This window comes from Rosa chinensis, chromosome 6 (assembly GCF_002994745.2).
Source record: "Rosa chinensis cultivar Old Blush chromosome 6, RchiOBHm-V2, whole genome shotgun sequence".
Taxonomy (NCBI): domain Eukaryota; kingdom Viridiplantae; phylum Streptophyta; class Magnoliopsida; order Rosales; family Rosaceae; genus Rosa; species Rosa chinensis.
The window spans coordinates 66,774,828-66,796,976 of NC_037093.1; the positions used below are offsets into that span (position 1 = coordinate 66,774,828).

The following is a 22,149-nucleotide window of genomic DNA, read 5'->3' on the forward strand; positions in this document are numbered from 1 at the left end:
GATCCAACTAGATTTGCTCACTTTTTTGGCACATGAGCATGAACCAATGTACTATGCTGCTCAGCAATAAGTTTACCACTTTCATTTTTAAGAAAATAACCTTCCTTATATCATTAGCAATATCTTGATTATTATGCAAATAAGTACATGTCATTTATGATTCATGCATATGTAAGTTCATCTCGTATAAACATGAACATACAATTATAGATAAAGACACAAATATATATATCTGAGAACATGAAGAATGTATCTGTATTTATTTTGATGCAGTACAAACTATAAAATATAGTATTTCTTTACTTTTATTTCTTGGTTTAGCAGCATTTTTTTATTTATTATTCGATCACATAAAATTTATTTTCCCTATAAAAGGATTTATTTTTCAAAAAGGTCGAGACAGCCCCATTTCCCTTCTGGTGACTTCAGAGATTTCTCAACGCTGCAATTTTTTTATTTTCCCGAACATAGACCACGTAGGTTTTGACTTTTGACTGTCCTGGATAAGGAAAATTCTTCAAAAAACATTCCACAATAGCCAAACTCGGTTCCAAAACAAAAGCTCTCCATGCATTCTCAGCTTCTTCTCCACGTCTCTGATGCACACATGTTACATCAAGTCGATGAATGTCCCATCCAAGTTCATCCTTCAGACGTCGAATCTTTTCTGTTTGGCGATCAACGAGCTTGCAGGTGTTTTCCTTAATATCTTTGATGCCAGCTTCAAGCAATGACATCTTGGTATCCTCATCTTCATTATTTCTCTCCGCCATGAAAAAGGGATCCATCTCCTGAGCTTCAATCGCTCGTCGGATGCCACGTTCATAATCAACCCCGGGAACACAAAATCGTCTTAGCTCATTCACAACACCTGGCTCCACCATCTGATCAACTCTTCTTGACACATGAGCATATATTACTGGTAAGGAACTAAGGAAGCATCGAGCCATAAGTGTAAGACCTTATTGAACTAGACATCAACACTTTCTGCAAATTGACATTGTGAGGAGTTTTAGAGTTTCAGTTCGTAACATCAGAGTATTTAATAAAGCTTGTAATTGAAAATAGTTTTATTAATGCAATCTGTTTTTGAATTTGAATTCAAACATGTATGGTTATTTAGATTATCCATTCAGATAAACATAAGGAAGTTATAAGGCAGTTGCTTAATGGAAGGAACTGCCACAACAGTTTTTCTGATATAAGGAGGATTACAATGTCCTCATTTGATCCCTGCTAGAACACCAAACCTCAAACAAAATTGTCCCATTAACAATCTGAGATTGAGGGTGCATCTAGGAGAAGCATCAATGGATTCTGGAACTACATCATGTTAGTATCATATACTTTTATCAGTTTTATTTTCTAGATATAATGTTCAATATGCAGCAGATTCTTGATTCATGTTGTTCTTGAATTGTAATCTTATATTTGACATAGCCTTGTAATTATCTAGTATGACGATGAACTTAGAATCAATCATAATTCATAATCATATATATCTGCAGAAGTTGCATGAACTGTTTTTTCAAATGTTCTTGCTGCTATAAAGATAAGAGTTGTTATATATGATCAAGTATTTAGATGTCCAGAAATAAATTGCATTCTAACAATTGGTATCAGAGCCTACATGCTCAAATTAAGATTGTTAAGATATTCATGTTTCGGTTCAAGTGTCATGATCACATCTTACATATTGCTGCATAACAGTTTCATGTTCTGGAATCCTTACTGTAATTCAAATTTGTTCGATTAATGCATAAATGGTGCTTATATATGTTTAATTTGTGATTTTCAATTACACTACAAGATTGATAAAATCATCATGCTTTATTTATGATACATATCTCCAAGTTGATTAGATGGTGTATTACAATATTCCTGAATATGTGTTTGACAGAATATAATTTCAGAAATTACTGCATATATGATCACAACATAGTATGCTGCCAAAGTAGCCATGTATTCATGATTATATGCAAACTGAAGTGTTTTCAGGATCATGATTGTGTGTGTGTGTGTGTGTATCCTGCCATCAAAATGGTTGTTATATAAATGCATGAACTATTTCATTTATCAACAGAAAACAAAAGACTCACTTATACTTGAAATTAATTTGATTCTAGTTTCCAAAGAAATTAGTATTCAAACATTTGGTTATTTGAGTAGCATATACATGTCATTAGACATTCATATGATATCAGAGAAAAGTGTGTCACAAATGACACCAAAATTCTTGAAAATACCATAGTCTGCTGATCAATGTATTTGCACTTCATTAAAATGTTGTTCAAAATTTAAATTAACATTTGGGACATATATTTCTAGTGCATAATTTCAGTTTTACAGCACTAGTATGACTGACTTAGATTGAATAATTGCATACAGCCATGCATTTTCTTATAAGTATCAATCAGATTCAGTTGCTCAATGAATTGAACTTAAGAAATAAAAAGGTGGTATTGAACTGCATCTAAGAATCCAAGATTTTGATCATATGTTGAGCGAGGAACCACCTGCAAAATTAATTGTAAAGCAGATGCAAGAGTCTAACATGGAGAGGATGCGTCGAGAAGGAATAGGCAATGATGATGAGATACGGACAACGAAGTTAAGTGAACTCAAGCTTTGGGCATCTTACAGAGGGCATACACTTACTTGAATTGTAAAGGGGATGATATATTATTTTTGAGCTCTTAAGATGTTGGTTTTCTGGATTCTGCATTAGAGATGGACATTCGGGAAGGTTCACAAGAAATTGGTTCTATGATGCGAGACATTGGTTTGGACGGTTTGACCTCGGAGAGGTCACCTTCTTCCAGGAGTTTAAGTAGCTAGAACAAGCAGTTGTGTGAACTCATTGTACAAAGGTCATGAAGTTGGAACTGCTTTGATGAAATATATATGTATATGATTGCATGCCAGATATATGGAAAACAAGAGGCAAAGAAAGATCTCCATGCTCATGAAATTTTATATCTGATGAAAACTAAGGAAGCACTTCAAATTGCCTATATTGATGAGGTTTCAACTGGCACGAATGAAAAGGAATATTATTCTATTCTTGTCAAGTATGATAATTAATTAGAGAAAGTAGTTGAATTCTATTGCATTAAGTTGCCTAGTCCCTTAAAGCTCGAAGAGGGAAAACCAGAGAATTAAAATCATGATATTATGTTCAATCCTGTTGATATGAACCAAGACAATAACTTTGAGGAGGCATGCAAAATGCGGAATCTATTGGAAGAATACAGGCACTATCATGGTATCCGGAAGCTTACGATCTTGGGAGTTAGGGAGCATGTCTTTAGTGGTTCTGTTTCACACTTGCTTGGTTTATGTCAGGTCAGGAAACAAGTTGTCATCTTAGGACAGCGGGTGGGTGTTGGTAAATCCTTTGAAAGGTCGAATGCATTATGGTCATCCAGATGTCTTTGATTGATTTTGGTTCTTGAATTGAGGTGGCATCAGTAAATCTTTCAGGGTGATTAACATCAGTGAAGACATTTTTGCTGGCTTTAATTATACTTATTTGCATGGAGGCAACGTCACCCACCATGAATACATCCAATAGTTGGACTATCTCAATTAGTGCATATTTTATTGAACATTCAGAAAAGTCAAAAATTTCAAATTCTGCAGTTCAGAAAGAGGGATAAGAATTTTTAAAACTCATAGAGCAACTTGTTATAATGAGATGTTCGACCAAAGTGAAATAGAAGGGAAAAAAAAAAGTTCAAGAGCAGAACATACAAACCAGAGTTTAGAAGAAATGGAAAAATTGGAGTGAGAAAGGTTAGGATATCCAGGATTATATATTTGTAATATGTGGTAACACAAATGTTGTACTTTGGTCCACAGTTTGGCAGGTTTGAAAGAACAATAAAGTAAATGAGTTTTACAGAACTGAGTAAAGCAACTGGCAGCCTTCAAAATATATCAATGTCTTCAAAATATATCAATGTCTTCACCAGTTTCTTTTGGCCAATCGAACCAAGGTCTTCCAGAAACCTCTCCAAATGAAATGTCTCACAGTAGCCCAACTTTTGTGAAGAGCGATGATCGATAGATGAAATTGTTTGAGCAACTGTGCAGCGAGCTATGCGCTCTAAAAGTGGCCTCTTGATATTAAGAACAAGTGATATGTCTTTTGCAAGAAGATATTTCTGAGCATCTCAAGAAACAGATTTCTCCACCAGAAGGACATCAGGGTGGCGTGCTTCGATCTTTGCTACTGCCATCTTTAAATGGTCCATCTCCTGCTGTAAAAGAGTATCAAAACTTGACAATAGGTTAGAAACTCGCTGGTACTCAAGACCACCACCAAGAATCATGAATCGAGGTTTCTCCATTTGAGATGAAGAGAAAATGCAGGATCAAACTGAAACTGAAGTAGAAGTTCCAGCAACTGTAGTCAAAAATCAAGTTCGAAGTCAGAGTGAAGTGCATATTCCTGAATGCCCTCAAAACACAGAAATTGTTGTAAACTACACATCAGAAGTTTGAAAATCAACAAGAATAAGAAACCTGCAATTTCCGGTGGTGTTACACGTTATATTTCACTGAAGTTGAACTTGATTTGGGGGAAGAAAATAATCCTATATTACTCAAGGAAGCCATGCAGTCAAAGCATCAGTTAATGGAAAATGGCAATGCAGCTTAAATTGTTGAGCAAGTACAAGAATGAAGTTGGACTTTGGTGTATAAAACAGAAGACTTGTACCCCACATTTTATCATTAAACAAAGTTAAAAGAAAAGCTACAAGAGCTCTTAAGAATCGTTCTATAATATCCTCCACTTCATCACTTGAAGTAGGACACTGATAGACAAATTATGTGCAGCACATCATCGTTGACCAAGTGTACCATCAAGTAGAATGTTGAAAATAATGTCTGGCAAGCTTTCCTGGGAAGAGAAATTTTTACTCTTCGCATAAGCACTCAATGAAGGTAAGAATGAAGCTACAGCACTTCCTCCTGGGCACTTCCACGAGCATAATATTTCAGCAGCAAGCCAGGATCGAGTCGGCTTTTCATTTGTTGCTTCCACAAAGAGAGGGAGAGTATATCTAACATAACCCCCAACAGCTCTATCAATCCCAATTTCTGATATCATCCTGTCAATAAATGAAATTAACTTGCAGTGGCCAAAGTCTTGGATAGAAAAATCCTTGGCAATTATTCCCTTTGGCCTGCAAAAATTCTGAACTATCAACAAAGGTCATCTATCACCTCAGCAGAGAAGTTGGTCCAGCAGATTTTGTTCCTTATAGCGACCCTGAGAGAGACAGTCCAGAATTTCAAGCTTGTTGAAGGATGTCGACATAATGTGTGCCTCTACAAACTAGGGTTTAGAGTTGTAATAAAAAAGTGTTCTAGGTATTCAATTGTAAACGGATTCTATTACCTATTGTGTACCTTGTAACTCCCTATATAAAGTGCTCCTATTATCAATAATAAACACGATTACAATTCCCCTACAACACATTATCAGCACGAGTTCTAACCCTAGCTTCAGAAAAAGAAAAAAACCCTAGAAGAAAAAAAACCTTTTTCTTCTCTGCCGCCAACCCAAAACAAACAAAAAAAATCTCTCCACCCCGACCTCACCTCACCGGCCGGACCTCTCCAGCAATACCACTGCTACCCCGCAACACCTGCTGCCTCCTGCCCCGCTCCCAGTAGCCCCGCGCCTTGCCAAACCCAGCAGCCCGACCTGCAGCCATCCCAACAGCCGCGCAGACCTGCAGCCGAGCAGCCCAAAAGCCCCGCAAGCCGTAGCCAGCCTGCCTAGCCACACCGCTAGCTGCAGCCCCCCGCAGGAAAGGAAAAAAATTCAGAAAATAGAGGGAAGAAGAAGAAGACGCAAAGAAAGAAAGAAGAAGAAGAAGAAAAAAAAAAAAAAAAAAGGGGGACCCGGCTGGGCCCAAAAAAAAAAAAAGGAAAGGAAAAAAAAGGAAGGAGCAGGGCTGGGCCCGAAAGAAGAAAAAAAGAAAGAAAAAAAAGGAAGGGAGAAGGGCAGCCACCAACTGCCAATTTCCGACCAGATTCTAGCAATCCTAATTTAGCTACACGCTGCATCAACACGCGAGTGTCTTCAAGCCAAGAACAATCACGTAAGTTTTTATAATTAAGGTTGCTGCTTTCTTGTATTTAAATTCCTTTTATTTTCTGCAAATATTGGAATATATGTTGCCAAATGAGTTTGATATTTAACAAAGCGGAATTGTGGGGATTCACGCTTAACGAACTAAGAGTGTTCGTATGAACTAAGAGTGTTCATAATTAAACGAACTAAGAGTGTTCGTGTGAACTAAGAGCGTTCACAATGCTTGGACTAAGAGCGTCTGTAAGCATCAAATTGTGACCATATTAAAACATCATTGTTTGGTCTAATCCAATTATTCTTGGAAATTGATTTCTTGGTAGCATAGCTCGGAAATCTTATTATTATTAGTTTTCGTGGAAGTTTAGCTCCGAAACTAATTCGTTCTTATTTCACCCTTTTTCAGGATGTCAAACTCGAACATACTCGATTTTGTTCCATTGGATTATGCAGGCAAAAGATACATATTATGGACTCAGGACGTTGAGCTCCATCTTATTTCCCGTGATCTATTGCACACAATCCAAGAGCTTTGTTCTGAAGGAGCTGCTCCAGACCCTCAAACTGAGATTGACAATTCCAGGGCACTTGCCCTAATGATGCGTTATATGGATAGAGACCTCCAGTTTGAGTTCATGAATGAGGATAGCGCCATAAAGCTTTGGCAAGCGCTTCATGAATGTCATGGCAATGTTCATGACTCCATCCTTCCGAATTTAGAAGTAGAATGAAATGATCTTTGCTTCTCTGACTTTGATACAGTCATATGATTTTATTCGGAAGCTCTCCGCATCACAGGAATGATGCGCTTCTGTGGTAAGACGATCACAGAAGAACAATTGATTGAGAAAACCCTCAATACCTTCCCTGTCTATGCTATGAGATCCTGTGATTTATTTCGGACTCATATAAATGCAAGACGGATCACAAGCTTTCAAAAAATTATTGAAGCTATGGAAATTGCTGAAAGGCAATACAACGAGCTTGTGAGTAGAGAAATTGATAGGCTTCAAGATAGCTATCCAGAGCATCATCCCATGGCTAGAGAAAGTCGCCATAGACATCATGATCCATATGATTGAAATGCTCATGAAGGTAGTCGCCAAAGGCGACAATCACGCCACAGTAAGAGCCGTGATTTTGAGGGACTAAGGGTTGGAAACCATAGATCCAACGTTGGTCATGGTTATAATCTTCCAACGCCTCAGGTCCCAGGGACCATGCACATTGCGCCAATGCGCCTCAATCAAGGGAGAATCCTCTTCATAGTATCTATTTCTGATATGGAACGTCTGATCAATGGGCCTGAGTTTGCAATGTACCTAAGAAGGTAGCTACCTCACAATGATCAAGACATCAAGTTCAAAAAGACTTTAAATCTGGCGATGAAGACAAAATGCCGTAGATTTTTATTTCGAATAGTCTTTTTATTTTTCCAAGAACTTTTGTAATGGCAATTTGCCTTAGTCAATAAATGACAATTGTATTAACTCTTTCTTATGTGGCGAATCCAATAAAATGTGATGTCTAGGAAAGTCATTGAGATTATTGGTACTTAAGAGAGCCTTGCTCCACCAACATCTCTCTCTACTTTCCTGGTCGTATTTGATTGGAGTTACCAAACGGACAGAGTGACTACAATGTGTCTTACTTTGATTTTATTTTAGATTAGATTTTGGAAACTTTGATGTAATCATTGGCTATTAATAAAGTGTCAATTCTTTTACTTAATGTCTTGGACATACCTTAATTCGAACTTTATTATATAAGAGCCAATGGTTTTCATGTGGAAACACATTTTGAGAATGGACAGAGTTCCTTTGCATCACCTCTAATGACTACGGACATAAACGAGTATTAGAAAAACTTATGTGTCGCTCTAGTGGGTTGTATGCAACCACTATTTGAGTTATTGAATCCAACCATGTCATGAGAGACGACTTATGGGATTTTGACACATATAGGCTTTGACATGATGATCCGTGTATTAAAGACTTTACACGGACATCCATTTTCAGAACGAAGAAAAGTAAGAACCAAGAATTGGTTCGAGGAGCTGCACATGCGCCTCATGGCGCCATGATTGTGCAAAGACAGGCCATACATGGCCTGCGCCGCCTACCCCCTGCGGCAAATACATGGCATTGACACCATAAACTCCTCTCTCTACTTCTCAAGTCTATTGTGACATTATGGCCTAACCAAAATCTTCATTGGTTGATTATAAAGCCCATGTTTCGTTCTGTAAAGCCTGTTATTTAGGATTGAGATCATCCTATGCAAAGGAGATTGAGGAAATAATTCCATTCTCATAAAGAATCTAAGAGAATTATGTGGATTTGATCAACCAACTTGCGGACCGTATAGATATTTTATGGTGTTGGTCGATACGCAAACACACTGGTCACGTGTTGTGTCATTATCCACTCGTAATGCTGCTTATACTACACTCCTAGCACACAACATATGGCTACAGGCTCACTACCCAAATCATCCCATTCAGTCAATTTGACTCGATAATGCTAGAGAGTTTACATCGACAATTTTCGATGACTATTGCATATCATTGGGTATTGATATCAAGTATCATATTCCCATGTACACACCCAATTGATCTCGCGGAAAAGCCACCATTAAACGACTACGATGGTAGCCCGGACATTGGTAATACGCACCAATATTTCCGCTTGGGTTATGCAATATCGCATGCAGCTATGCTAATTAGTCTACGACTCATAGCAGCCACTCAACTTTTATTTGCGTTACAGCTAGTGACTGGGTTCGAGTCTAATATCTCGTATTTATGCATATTTGAGTGTGCGGTTCATGTGCCAATTGCGCCGCCACAGCGCATCAACATGAGTCATTGCAACGAATGCATATATATATTTGTTGGACATGAGTCTCCAACTATAAGTCCGCTATGTAGAACCCTTGCCAGGCGATCTCTATTTTGCTAGATTTGCGAATTATCACTTTGATGAGACAATCTTCCCGTCGTTAGGGGGAGATTAGAACGTCAATGTTCAACAGGAACAACAGGAATTGTCGTAGTCTGTCCCCATTATGTCTCATCTTGATCCCCTAAAAATGACGAGATCACATATACCTACTGCAAACATGCCTGCAAGGATTGATGTCCCCACAAGAGGACATGGTGCCACCCAGAGAAGATGGGTACTGCACCAATACCATGGATGATAGTATGGTGACGCCACAAAGGTGGCATAATGGCGTCATAGGCCATGAGTTCCGCTAGAGAGAGTAGGAGATCCATAGGTTCGATGGATTCTCTCCCTAAGAAGAGAGCGAGTTTGGCACAACTTGATTCATTGATCATTGATACTCAAAATCCGTCTCATGAGAATATTTTGGATTGTGGTTATGTCTAAGAGACATTGTTGGGGGACGCCTCAATGTTAGAACCAATTCCTGAGAATATAGAGATCTCTACGAACTACAATAGTGTACATGAGGACGTGGAATTATTGAGACCAATGACATCGAACCTTACTCCGTTGAAGAATGCCAATGTAGAGAAAATTGGCCTAAATGGAAAGATGCGATCCAGGTTGAATTGGATTCACTAACGAAGAGGAAGGATTTCGGGCCTGAGATGCCAACACCTCCTAACATAAAACCTATTGACATTAATAGGTCTTCATTAGATAGTGTGATGAGAAAAAGATATGGTAATCTTGCCTTGTGGCGCAAGGTTTCTCACAACGCCCTAAAATCGACTACGAGAAGACATATTCTCTCGTAATGGATGTCATTACACTCCACTACCTTGTCAGTTTGGTAGTTTCCAAATAACTGAACATGCAGCTTACGAATGTGGTCACTACGTATCTCTATGAGGATCTAGATACATAATATAATGAAGGTTCTTGTGGACTTTATTTACCCAAGTCAAGTGACTCTAGACCACGGAGCGCATTTGCAACGAGGTTGAAATGCTCACTAAAATGACTACTTGATTGGGAAGGGATATGATGAACTATGCCCACTCGTTTCCATGACAAGTTCCGGATTTGCAATTGTCGCGGTTTATGGAACCCTTGAGAGTTAAGGGAAACCGCTGAACACCTGGAATCCGAGTTTGAGAGGAATGACCTTGGGAGAACACGGTTTTGTCTAAATTCAGAACTTGTATACCGTGTCAAGAGGCATTTTTGATAATGTCAAAGATGCACCATGGTCGTCCGTAGTCTTGGCCCTAAAAGGGATCCGTTTTGTCCCAAGGATGATGATGAAGACATGTTAATAGCAGAAGTGCTTATTTATGTACAATAGGCGCATTATTGTACTTAATTAGCATAATACAAGACCGGACACCTCAATTATTATGAACTTATTGGCTAGATATAGCCCCGCGCCAACGCAACGCCATTAGATTGGTATAAAGACAATCTTTCGATATTTGAGAGGTACGATTGATATGGGTTTGTTCTATCCCTACAGAGAAAAGAGATGACGGAAGTGTGGGATCGGACCCCACAAGGCAAAATACCACCTTCCGTGCTCCTCCTCCCCTCCATCAAAATGACAACAAGCATTTCTAAATATTGAAGTGAACCAAATCCGATCAGAGAATAATGTAGCGGACTTATTTACTAAGTCGTTACCAAAATCCACCTTTGAGAAACATGTGAAGAGCATCGGATTGAGAAAGTTATACGAACTCCCATGATTGTAGCAATCAGGGGGGGATATTGACATCAGGGGGAGGCATGATGTCTACATGTTCGATCTCGAAGAGTGAAGGACGTGTTGTGCTCTTTTTGTCCTTCGACCAAGGTTATTTTTGTCCCACATCGTTTTTGTTACCTGACAAGGTTTTTAATGAGGCAACAATCAAAACGTCATCACCAAGTTTGAGCGGCACAAGGGGAAGTGTTAAAGGATGTCGACATAATGTGTGCCTCTACAAACTAGGGTTTAGAGTTGTAATAGGAAAGTGTTCTAGGTATTCAATTGTATACGGATTCTATTACCTATTGTGTACCTTGTAACTCCCTATATAAAGGGCTCCTATTATCAATAATAAACACGATTACAATTCTCCTATAACAAAGCTGATTATATTGTGTGAAGTACTATCAGGTAATGTATCTTCTTTAGTCAGTCAGTCATTTATGAAGTCATCAATTGATATCTATCATTTGAATAAAATTAAGTTTCAACATTTGGTTGCTGTATAGGTAGAACACGTACATATGCAGAACCATGTACATATAAGGAGCCTGATATTGATATTCTAAATCAGTGAATATGTACTTATGTAGAAAAACTTGATACTGATATGCCAAATCAGTAAGTTAATACAACTCTTTATCTAGTTGAAATTAATTTTGGATCAAACATGTTTTACAAATCGATTACTGTAAATAAAGTAAACATGTACAAGATCATACTTGAGGTAGTTTCATGTAATTTTACTTGCTGCATTGTGATCATAGAAGACTAGTGATTTTCCAATTCATTGTAATCTTTTGTACTTCAATGCAGTTTAGCAAAATTGACAGGACTTTGAAAAACAGATGATGTCCTTGAACTCTTGTGCACACTTAAGAAAACAACTCAACAATGTAAGTTGATTTTGTATGATATCTAGTTCAGTGGGAGATTGTAAGACCTTATTGAACTAGACATCAACACTTTCTGCAAATTGACATTGTGAGGAGTTTTAGAATTTCAGTTCGTAACATCAAAGTATTTAATAAAGCTTGTAATTGAAAATAGTTTTATTAATGCAATCTGTTTTTGAATTTGAATTCAAACATGTATGGTTATTTAGATTAATCCATTCAAATAAACATAAGGAAGTTATAAGGCAGTTGCTTAATGGAAGGAATTGCCACAACAGTTTTTCTGATATAAGGAGGATTACAATGTCCTCATTTGATCCCTGCTAGAACACCAAACCTCAAACAAAATTGTCCCATTAACAATCTGAGATTGAGGGTGCATCTAGGAGAAGCATCAATGGATTATGGAACTACATCATGTTAGTATCATATACTTTTATCAGTTTTATTTTCTAGACATAATGTTCAATATGCAGTAGATTCTTGATTCATGTTGTTCTTGAATTGTAATCTTATATTTGACATAGCCTTGTAATTATCTAGTATGACGATGAACTTAGAATCAATCATAATTCATAATCATATATATCTGCAGAAGTTGTATGAACAGTTTTTTCAAATGTTCTTGCTGCTATAAAGATAAGAGTTGTTATATATGATCAAGTATTTAGATGTCCATAAATAAATTGCATTCTAACAATAAGAAGCAACAATCATAGTTAGCTCCAAAATTAATTTTTGGATATTCAACGAGTGCCTCGATGTACGAGTTTGATCCACCTGCAATGATTGGGATCGAATTGCTGTTAATAATTTCTTTAATGGCACCTTGGACATGGTGGCAAAAATCTTCTATGGTGAAGTCCTCCTCAGTGTCTTCAATAAACCCTAGCAAATGGTGGCGAATTCCTTGGCGCTCGATCTCCGAGACTTTATTAGTAATAATATCGCCACCTTTGTAGACTTGAATTTTGTCAGAATTGATGATTTCACCCTTAAACTGTAATGCTAAATCTACAGAGAGTTTGGTTTTTCCGGATCCAGTCGATCCCATGATGAAAATGACCTTCTCCTTGTTCGTGGGGAGTTCCGCACCTTTGGTAGATCCCATGGTTACTGCAATTAAAAAGGTAAAATAAATTGATTATACAAATCATAAATTCCATGCAAGCTTTATACAGTTATACTTGACTAATCCTAATCCCCACCATTTGGGCTAACTCTAAGGTTTTATTTGGTTCAAGAAAAGGAAAGTAATTCTTTTGTGTCATAAATGGGATTTCCGATTGGATCGGTTCGACTTCGGTTTGGGCCTGAAACCGACCCGGCCCGACTATGCCCAGGCCTATCAAGAAGTGAATATATTCATTCAAACTAAATTACTTTGAATGTGTTGTGTTTGCCATCTCATGAAAAAATGTTTAGGGAGTAGTCAACCTTAAGTATTGATAGCATGATAGCATATCCTCTATGTGCATTTGAATGTTGTGAGTTAAAATCAAAGCTTTATGCATCTAGGAACAATTAATTGAGACTTAACCAGTAATATGATTTGTTCTTATGTAATTAATTCTAGACTTATCCGGTTGGAATTGATAATATTAAAGGAGTTTAAGCCTTTGTAGTCTTATTCGGATGCAAAGAGGGTCATTGGGAAATTATAATAACATCACTTATATTTGAACTTCAATACTTGCAAGGGAGGTTAGTGGTAGACAATCCAACCCCTAACTTCATCCATTATATTACTAGTTTAGTTTAGTTTATAGTTGAGTATTTATTTTAATTTGGTTCACCACTCTATTCAACAAACAATTTCACAACCACCACAATACATATACTTTCTATCAGCCTAGATTTTCCTGTGAATTTAGGTTTGTGATTGTACATTTGCATATTCTAGCTCTCCTTTGGTTAACACTCTAACTAGTTAAAGGAATCCAATCCTCGTGGGTTCAACAATCTTTCTTAAATCCCTATACTATTACTTATATCTCTTATACTTGAGGATGACTATTTGGCTAACATTCAATGCAACCACAGAAGAGTAAAACTGACTGCGTCTTGATTCTCCACCCCAGTCTTCCAACAAAGGATGAACTATGGCTGGTACATTAACCGTATTGGCGTTGTGAGACACTGCATCAGTATATAAGAGTCACATCTCCTCTAACGAGATAGATGAAAATAAGAATAGATAAATTTCAGAAGCCACAAAGAAGCCGCTGCTAACATGTACGCGGAATCTTTTACGAGTATGATGACTAGCATTGCCTCCTTGATCCATGACTCCATAAGAAGACAGCCCTGATAGGGGTTTTTGGGAGATAGAGAGAAAGTGAGTAGTTAGCGTTAAAAAGTTGCAAACCAAGTGATTGATAATTTTATTAATGTTAAGATAAATGTTGATGGATTTTTTTTCCCCAGTGTTAGTTCTGGGGGCGTTCTTTGGGGGTTGTTTTAGGTAATGGTCAAGGTGATTTTTTGGCTGTTTTCTGACTTTCTCTATCAGAAAATCCTATGTGACTTCACCTCATCATGTTAGGTACAAAACAAGGGCTGCTCTTGCTTGTGGAGTTGGGGTCGAACAATGCAATATTGGAGAATGATTGTTTGGCTGCGATTAATGCTATTTTAAATCTCCATCTAAAAATCTATCGAGATTGAGTGATCTGGTAGCAGACATCAAAGATATGTTGTAAGCTTGTTATTTATTTTCTTTAGTTCATGTCAATAGGCAAGCTAATAAAGTAGCTCATAGGCTAGCAAACCTCAATTTTGATTCTGATATTTAAACTAAATGGTTCAATATCATGCTTCAAATTGCTTATCGAATGTCCTTTTAGATGATCTTAATCGTGTTTGATGAATAAAATCTCTTGTTTCGTCCAAAAAAAAGAAAAAAGAAACAAGAAATTTATCATATATGAGAGATAAAATATGAAATAACCACAAATTGTTAAAGGAAAAACATATTGTGTGCCTTCGTCAAAGCAACTGACGGAGAGGGAATCAAGGAAGCAGTGACTACCATCAATCAGCACAATTATAGATCAATCAGCATTCAATGTATTTAATGTAATTAATATTTCCGTTGTAATTCTATCCCTATATAAAGGGACTATAAAATGAAATGAGTAGACCAATTCCAATTATCATTTTACTTTAACACGTTATCAGCACGCTCAAAGCCAATAGCCAAGAAAAAAAACCCTAAGAAAAAAAAAGTTTTTCTTCTTTTCTACCGCTACCAAAAAAAAAAATATATATATATATATATATATATATATCTCTCTCCAGAAGCAGATCGACCTCCATTGCAGTCGATCGGCCTCTATCCCAGCCGCTCTCACCAAGCAACACCTCTGCCTTGCACGTCCCACCAGCCTCCATCCTAGCCCACCTCGCTGCTGCACCGCCTAGCCCAGCGCTCTCCAGCCCCGCTCCTCTAGACCGGCCAGACTCTCTCTCTTCTAGACCTGCCTCCATCTTCCTCTGCCGTGTGTCTCGTTCCCAGCCCAGCACAAGCGCATCCCTACAGCGCTTTCGACCTGTCTAGCCTAGCCCAGCCTCGCACCACCAAGCCATCTCCAGCACTGCACACTACGCTAAGGCCACTGCCCAACGCTCGCTCACCTGCAGCCCAGAGCACCGGCCTCAGTCCACGATCTCTGATCTCTGCAGATCGATAAACCAGAGACATCCTCTGCCTTTTCCAGATCGGCCTCCTCCTCGTCTGCTCAGATCCCCGCGCCGGCTCACCACAAACCTGCAGTGCAGCCTCGCCTAGCCTCGAGCGGCCTCCCACCTCGCCTAGCCGCCTCAGTCCACCATCTGTAAACCCAGAAGGAATAGAAACAGAAAAATAACAAAGAAGACATGAAGAAGAGGAAGGAAAAAGAGAAGAAAAAAAACCCGGCCCAAAGAAAAGGGACCCGGCCAAAAAAAAAAAAAAACCTGCAGGCCCAGAAAAGAAAAATTGTGCGGCCCAGAAACGAAAAAAAAAACAGGCCCTGCAGCCCAACAAATCAGCAGGCCAGGCAGAACCCGAAAAAAAAAAAAAAAAAAAAAAAAAAAAAAAACATCGCTGCGCACGCCTGCATCAACACGCGCGTGCGTTAAGATTGTTTTTCTCAAAACCAAGTATGTTCTCTTTTTATCTTCATACTATGGTATATTTCATTATTTATAATTAGAATTTTTTTTATTATTTTTGAGCATGCTTTTTATTGTTATATATGTGATATATATTCGTGGAATCTAAAGCATGTGAATTTTATTTATATTTTCTATTTTTAAGCATGCTTTATACCTTATTGTTTATACCTTTATTATAGTTTGTTATTAAGCATGTTTAATTAGATAATTTTGATCATTTTAAGCATGCCTTGTTATTTATGTTTTATATAATTACCTTTAAGCATGATTATATATTTCATTGTTTATGGTTTATTTATGAAATTTTGAGCATGTTTTTATTTTATTTATCCTTATATACATTATTCCTAAGCATGCCTTTATATTATGCTATTATTTATATTTTATTTTTACGCATCATATATGTAGCATATATTTTGTTGTATATTTGTGCAATTTGAGCATGTCATGTAGTTTATTTTTATATATGCTATGTTTTATTATTAAATGTGTTATAGTTATTTTTGTAATTAAAATTCCATTTTTCCATGATAATGAAAATTCATGCGCATTATACACACACTTACTGTGATAAAGTATTTTCACATAGCATCGAAAAAATGTGACCATTACGAATCTTGGTCTTGAAATCTAATTCATATTTTTGGAAAATAATTCACGTGGATGTCTTTATGACTGCGTAATTTATTTCATCTCTCTTGTTTATGTAGATGGCTGATCCAACTCGACCTGAATTTGACATTTTGGACTCAGACGGACTTGAATACCACCGTTGGGTTTCCGATGTAGAAACTGCCTTTGTGGCAAGAGATTACACTGCCACCATTACCGACCCCAAAGACAATGGACCGTCTGACAAGGTGAAAGCAAATGCCTTAATGTTTCTAAGGCGACATATTGATCCTAGCCTCCGCTGAGAATATCTTCAGTTGAAGACACCCAAAGAACTGTGGGATGCCCTTAAGGGACATTTTGGGAACATTCATGACACGTTACTCCCAGAACTGACCGTTCAGTGGAATGAAATCCGCTTGCTTGACTATAAAAGGGTAAATGAATTCAACAAGGATATGTTGCGCCTAAAAGCACGTCTAAATTTCTGTGGAAAGGAACTCACAAAAGATGATATGATCCAGAAGATCTTTCCACTTTTCCTACTTCAGCAATTATACTAGCGAATCAGTATAGGCTGGAGTATGATAACAAAAGAATCACAACCTTCAACAAGCTGATCAACCTACTGCAAGTGGTTGAGAGGCATAATGAGGTTCTTTTGAACAACAATGCCAGGCCTGTTGGAACAAAGAAAATTCCTGAGGCTAATTATGGAAAAGTGAAAGGCGGAAAGAACCCCAATGCAAATGGGGTTGGACGTGCTAATCCCTACCCACGTGGCAACAATGCACCACGTGGCAAGGGACATGGGGGTCATGATATGGGCCGTGGAGGCCCTCCCAATATATGGCACAGAGATGGTGGTGCTGGCCCTAGTGGTCATGGAAACAAGGTATCGGTGTGGAGTCATTGGGCATTGGTACAAGAACTGCCAAGCAAGCAACAGAGTAGCAGCCAATTACAAGAGGTATAGGGAGTCTAAAGAACAAGAGGCTCACTATATGGAAGAAGGAGGCCATGACCCAGAAGTCAACCTCACAATTGCAGACTTAAATGGCAACAAGGAACTTGCTCAGTCAACCGATGCCCCAGATGTTGACTGATCTGCTTTATTTACTTTATTTTCCAAAAACAGTTGTGAAGGCATAATGCCTCATTTTTAATTAGACTATTACTTGGTCTTAAAGTTTATTTCAATAATGGTTTGATGAATTAGAACAAGACCTTGATTTGATTATCGTTGGCTTATTAATAAATTTTGAATTTTATTCTGAAGCACTGAATTTATTCAAATTTATTTCCTATACACATATTTACATGGTTTGAAATAACAATATATAGATGTAAAGCAATACATCTAGAAAAAGAAAAATTATTAGAATGCAAAGATTATCATTTTACTAAAATAGAAATACTCTAAAGAATATGAGATATGCCCTATATGCACCAAGAGCTAATCAAACCTTGTTAAGTTTCAAAGATATTCGGGTCAACGGTTATCATGTAAAAACACACTGTGAGAATGGAACTGAATATATTTATATTACCTCTAATGAATGTGGAAGGAAGCACATTTTAGAGAAACTTATGAGTCAATCTAGTGGACTGTACCTCACTACGATTCGGATCATTGAATCCTATACTGTCACTAACAGTGAAATGTGGGACACTGGCTCATACAAGCTTTGGCATGACCGCCTAGGGCACCCCGGTCGTGACATGATGATTCGTATTTTAACGAACTCATATGGACACCCCTTCTTTCGAGTGAAACATAAAATGGGACAAAAATCCGTCACACTGCAAGGTGTCGGTTCTAGTATTGCTCAAATGCAGTCATAGCCTTCTAAAGTACTAGAAGCACTACCACTCTCCCATTATGCCCCATTGACTATTTCAAAGGCATATCACTCGTTTTGCAAAGCCTGCTCTTTAGCAACATGATCAAAACCTTCCTATGCTAAAGATATAAAATAAAACATTCCATTCTTACAAATGATACAAGGAGATATCTGTGGACCTATCCATCCAGAATGCGGACCATTTTAAGTACTTTATGGTTCTGGTGGATACTTCGACACACTGGTCACATGTCGCTTTATTGTCCACAAGAAATGCTGCAAAACTCCTAGCACAGATTATACGCTTAAGGGCTCACCACCCTGATAACCCTATCAAGTCTATAAGACTTGATAACGCTGGAGAGTTTACATCAAAAGCATTTGATGATTATTGCATGTCTATTGGATCGATGTGGAGCATCCTGTACCCCATGTGCATACACAAAACGATCTCGCAGAAGCTACCATTGAAAGGCTACAGATGGTGGCTAGGGCATTGGTTATGCGCACCAACCTGCCTATATCTACTTGGGGTTATGCAATATTGCACGCAGCTTTACTTATTCGTTTCAGACCCACTGCTAGCCAACCATTTTCTGCATACCAGTTGGTAACTAGATATGAGCCTGACATTTCACATTTACGCATATTTGGTTGAGCAGTACATGTGCCTATTGCGCTCCCACAGCGCACCAAAATGGGTCCTCAGAGACGATTAAGTATTTATGTTGGATACGAATCCCCAACAATTATCCGCTATTTGGAATCCTTGACAGGCGATCTCTTTACTGCTAGATTTGCGGATTGTCACTTTGATGAGACAGTCTTCCCGTCGTTAGGGGGAGATAGGAAAAAGGATTTTCCAAGAAAACGACAGGAATTGTCGTGGTTTGTCCCCACTCCGTCTCATTTTGATCCCCGCACTTCACAAAGTGAAAGTGAAGTGAAAAGAATAACTGATCTTCAGAACGTAGCAGATTCGATGCCTGATGCGTTTACTGATATCGTAAAAGTGACGAGATCACATATACCAGCTACAAATGTGCCTGCAAGGTTCGAAGTCCCCAACAAGGGGCACGGTGCCGCAGATAGATGCACTGCATCCGCACTTAGTGGAGGTGTGGTTGAGGCCGTGGCTCCCCAAGGAAGAGGGGGAGGTCACTTGGTTCGATTGACACTCACCCAAGGAAGAAAAGAGTGAGTAAGGCACAAACCAATCATCAATGTATAGAATCCCTCTCATGAGATTGTCTCTGATTATAGTCATGTCCATGAATCAATACTGGAGGACGCTCCGATGTTTAAAATGATTCCAGAGAACAAAAAAATCTCAGAGGATTATGTATGAGTTGATAGAAAGATCTTCCATACACAGTGATGATATATACTGTTGCTCAAGGAATCATAGAGCACGATGATATCGAACCACACTCTGTTGCAAAATGTCAACAAAGAGCAGATTGGCCTAAATGGAAAGAAGCAATCCAGGTAGAATTAGATTCTCTGACAAAGAGACAGGTATTTGGTCAGGTAGTGCTAACCCCACCAAGTGTAAAGCCTGTAGGACATAAATGGACCTTTGTCAAAAAGCGTAATGAGAAGAATGAAGTCCTAAGGTACAAGGCTCGCCTTGTGGTGCAAGGTTTCTCACAACGCCCTGGAATTGACTACGAGGAGACATTCTCTCCCAAAATGGACGTTATAACGTTCCGCTACTTAGTTAGCTTAGTAGTTTCCAAAGGACTGGAAATGCAGCTCATAGATGTGGTTACTGCATATCAACATGGGGATCTAGATTCAGAGATATATAAGAAAGTGCCTGATAGCCTTACATTACCCAAGTCAAGTTACTCTAAACCACGGAGTGCGTTTGCAACTAGGTTGAAACGCTCACTTTACGTATTAAAACAATCCAGGCGGATGTGGTATACCCGTCTAAGTGACTACTTGATTGGGGAGGGATATAAGAACGATGAATTATGCCCCTGCGTATTCATAAAGAAAACAAGTTCCGGATTTGCAATTGTAGCAGTATATGTCGATGATATGAACATAACAGGTACTCTTGATGAAATAAGAGAAACCGCGAGCTACTTGAAATCCGAATTTGAGATGAAGGATCTTGGGAAAACTCGATTCTATATAGGCCTTGAACTAGAACACCAAGTTTGTGGAATACTAATCCACCAGTCTGCATATGTCCAAAAGTCAGGCGATATAACATGGACAAAGCACATCCTGCTAGCACTCCCATGATCGGTCGAAGTTTGGATGCAAGGAAAGATCCATTTCGTCCAAAGGAAGATGACGAATAGGTGTTGGGAGCTGAAATTCCCTATCTAAGTGCAATGGGTGCATTATTGTACTTAGCCCAATTTACTCGACCAGACATTGCATTCTCAGTGAACTTGTTAGCTAGATTTAGCTCAGCGCCAACGCAACGTCACTGGAATGGTATCAAGAACATCTTCGATACCTAAAATGGACCATTGAGTTGGGACTGTTCTTTCCCTACAGAGAGACAAGAGGGACCGCATATGGAACTGCAATCCCTAAAGGAAATGTTGATGGCAAAAGCGCCACTCACTACACTGAAACACCAAATGACGTTTTGGTTGGTTTTGCTGATACTGGGTACCTCTATAACCCACATAAAGGTCGTTCCCAAAATGGTTATGTATTCACCATTGGGAACACGGCGATATCTTGGAGATCAACCAAGCAAACCCTTGTGGCTACCTCCTCGAACCGCTTAGAGATCATTGCTCTACTTGAGATTATTCGTGAGTATATATGGTTAAGAGCTATCATTACACATATTCGAGGGACTAGTGGTTTGAGTTCTACCACTGAAGAGCCTACTTGTATTTATGAAGATAATGCAGCTTGCATCGAACAGATGAAGCTAAGATATATCAAGGGGATAATACAAAACACATATCGCCAAAGTTTTCCTACAATCAGCAACAACAGACCATCCTCAAGATTCAAGTGAATCAAGTAAGGTTTGAGGAGAATGTGGCAGATTTGTTCACCAAATCACTGCCTAAGGCCACAGTTGAGAAACATGTGAAAAGCATAGGAATGCGAAGACTTTCCAAGCTCACTTGATTAATGTAAAGATCAGGGGGAGGTGTAGACGTCAGGGGGAGTCTAACACACACATGTCATTCTCAAATGTAGAAGGTGCGTTGTGCTCTTTTCCTTCGACCAAGGTGTATTTTTGTCCCACAGGGTTTTTATTGTTACTTGGCAAGGTTTTTAGTGAGGCAACAATTCATGCACCATTTAGTCTTTGACTTGGCATAAGGGGGAGTGTTAAAGGAAAAACATATTGTGTGCTTTCGTCAAAGCAACTGACGGAGAGGGAATCAAGGAATCAGTGATTACCATCAATCAGCACAATTATAGATCAATCAGCATTCAATGTATTTAATGTAATTAATATTTCCGTTGTAATTCTATCCCTATATAAATGGACTATGAAATGAAATGAGTAGATCAATTCTAATTGTCATTTTACTTTAACACAAATAATTTTTTTTTTTTTTTTAAAGGACCACAAATATATATATTGTTAACTTCAAGAAAGGGTACTTTTTAGTTAGTGAATCTTGTTGTTTTAGTTTGGACTATTGTATGGATTTATAGTCTTAATAAATTAAACTGGAATATGTAAATCAACCGCGTGGTGAACACAAAGCTAGTCAAGAAATATTCGGTTGAGGAAGTTAGATCAGGTATTAATCGGGGCAGCATCATTCCCAGCTAGCCATTATTTGAGAATTGACTTGAGGAGTCATTTTATAAGTTTAGTTTATGCTTTCCAACCACTGAA

General features: G+C 38.3%; 1 protein-coding gene and 1 non-coding gene across 2 annotated transcripts; one reads left to right on the forward strand and one right to left on the reverse strand.

Moving 5' to 3' along the window:
- Positions 1 to 425: 425 nt before the first annotated feature.
- On the reverse strand, positions 426 to 12,808 carry LOC112171809 (adenylate isopentenyltransferase 5, chloroplastic). Its single transcript, XM_024308930.1, has 3 exons — positions 12,396 to 12,808; positions 8,063 to 8,071; positions 426 to 930 (listed from the first exon to the last, which is right to left on the reverse strand). The coding sequence occupies exons 1-3, from the start codon at positions 12,806 to 12,808 to the stop codon at positions 426 to 428; spliced, it is 927 nt and encodes a 308-aa protein (XP_024164698.1).
- On the forward strand, positions 2,664 to 2,742 carry LOC112174903. The gene has a single exon (XR_002926215.1). It is a non-coding gene; the product is annotated as a small nucleolar RNA J33 (small nucleolar RNA).
- Positions 12,809 to 22,149: the final 9,341 nt, after the last annotated feature.